The sequence below is a fragment of the Octodon degus genome, unplaced genomic scaffold, assembly GCF_000260255.1.
Source record: "Octodon degus isolate 3935 unplaced genomic scaffold, OctDeg1.0 scaffold00080, whole genome shotgun sequence".
In the NCBI taxonomy this organism is placed as follows: Eukaryota; Metazoa; Chordata; class Mammalia; order Rodentia; family Octodontidae; genus Octodon; species Octodon degus.
In genome coordinates, this window is record NW_004524656.1 from 6263020 (window position 1) to 6264585 (window position 1566).

The 1566-nt window shown below is 54.8% G+C and overlaps 1 protein-coding gene across 6 annotated transcripts in view; it reads left to right on the forward strand.

Moving 5' to 3' along the window:
• Positions 1–1566, forward strand: part of Hyou1 (hypoxia up-regulated 1) — a 13581-nt gene that overhangs the window by 5047 nt on the left and 6968 nt on the right. For all 6 annotated transcript variants that reach the window (XM_004636427.3, XM_023721141.1, XM_023721140.1 and 3 more), the window contains 5 exons: positions 256–451; positions 600–734; positions 825–907; positions 1034–1166; positions 1312–1499. In XM_004636427.3, the coding sequence (XP_004636484.1) occupies positions 256–451; positions 600–734; positions 825–907; positions 1034–1166; positions 1312–1499 (735 nt within the window). The remainder of the gene's footprint in view (positions 1–255; positions 452–599; positions 735–824; positions 908–1033; positions 1167–1311; positions 1500–1566) is intronic.

Consider the following 1566-nt stretch of genomic DNA (forward strand, 5'->3'; position numbering starts at 1 on the left):
TTTTTTTTTTAACACAGCTTTCCCTGCAAGTAATTGTTACTCATTTTGAAAAACAATGCATCTATTACTGATGCTCAGAGATTACTGTTGAATGAGTGGATGGATGAACTATTCCCTTTGAGAATGGAGTGTGTCCACACTGTAGGGGTGAATAGAATCTCGAATGAAGAGCAGGATACCATTTGGGGCTGAGAGGCTCCTCTGCTAGTGCAGAGACCCTGTTCTCCATAGTGTCCCATCCCTTTTCCTGAACAGGTTTGACCGCACCCTGGGGGGCCTAGAGATGGAGCTTCGGCTGCGGGAACACCTGGCTGGGCTCTTCAATGAGCAGCAGCGCAAGGGCGGGAGGGCCAAGGATGTACGGGAGAACCCGCGTGCCATGGCCAAGCTGCTGCGGGAGGCCAATCGGCTCAAAACTGTCCTGAGCGCCAACGCTGACCACATGGCCCAGGTACCCACACAAGGCTGGTTGGAGGCAACCTCCCCTCTCCCAAGGGAGTGCCATCTTCCCAGTCTTGTTCCCTTGGATTCTGCCTCACTTACCCACAGAGTGGGGCCTTGGTAGAAGCCCCCCAACACTCACTTTTATCACCCCCCAGATCGAAGGCCTGATGGACGATATAGACTTCAAGGCAAAAGTGACTCGAGCAGAATTTGAGGAGTTGTGTGCAGACTTGTTTGAGCGGGTCCCTGGGCCTGTCCAGCAGGCCCTCCAGAGTGCAGAAATGAACTTGGTGAGGGCACAGGGTGGCAGCAATGCCCATCAGGAGGTGCGGTAGCAAGACATGAATGTCAACTGTTTCGCCTGTCCTCCCCCTTTGCAGGATGAGATTGAACAGGTGATCCTGGTGGGTGGGGCCACTCGTGTCCCCAAGGTTCAGGAGGTGTTGCTGAAGGCTGTGGGCAAGTGAGTGTGGGCACTGGGGACAGGGCCTGTGTCTGCCTGGTGATGGGCAGATGGAAGGCTTGAACAGGTGGGACCCTGGGTGGGGTGCTTTTGGGTGGAGGGGACTGATGTTTGGGACTCCTGTAGGGAGGAATTGGGGAAGAACATCAATGCAGATGAAGCAGCTGCAATGGGGGCTGTGTACCAGGCAGCTGCCCTCAGCAAAGCGTTCAAGGTGAAGCCATTTGTCATCCGAGATGCGGTGGTCTATCCCATTCTGGTGAGTAAACCTGTCCACCTAGAGTTAAACTCCTGTAGCCTCTAAGCGGCATCTTGTCTTCTGCCCACCCCAGCCTGTCCCTTTGTCTTTCTGCCCCATCCCCATGCTGGTTCTCCAGTATGCTTTCTTCCTGCCTGCTGCTTAGGTGGAATTCACAAGGGAGGTGGAGGAAGAACCTGGGGTCCGCAGCCTGAAGCACAATAAACGTGTACTCTTCTCCCGCATGGGTCCCTACCCTCAACGCAAAGTCATCACCTTTAACCGCTACAGCCATGATTTCAACTTCCACATCAACTACGGTGACCTGGGCTTCCTGGGGCCTGAGGATCTTCGGTGAGGCCAGGGGAGGTGGGATGGGATGGGATGGGATGGGATGGGATGGGATGGGATGGGATGGGAT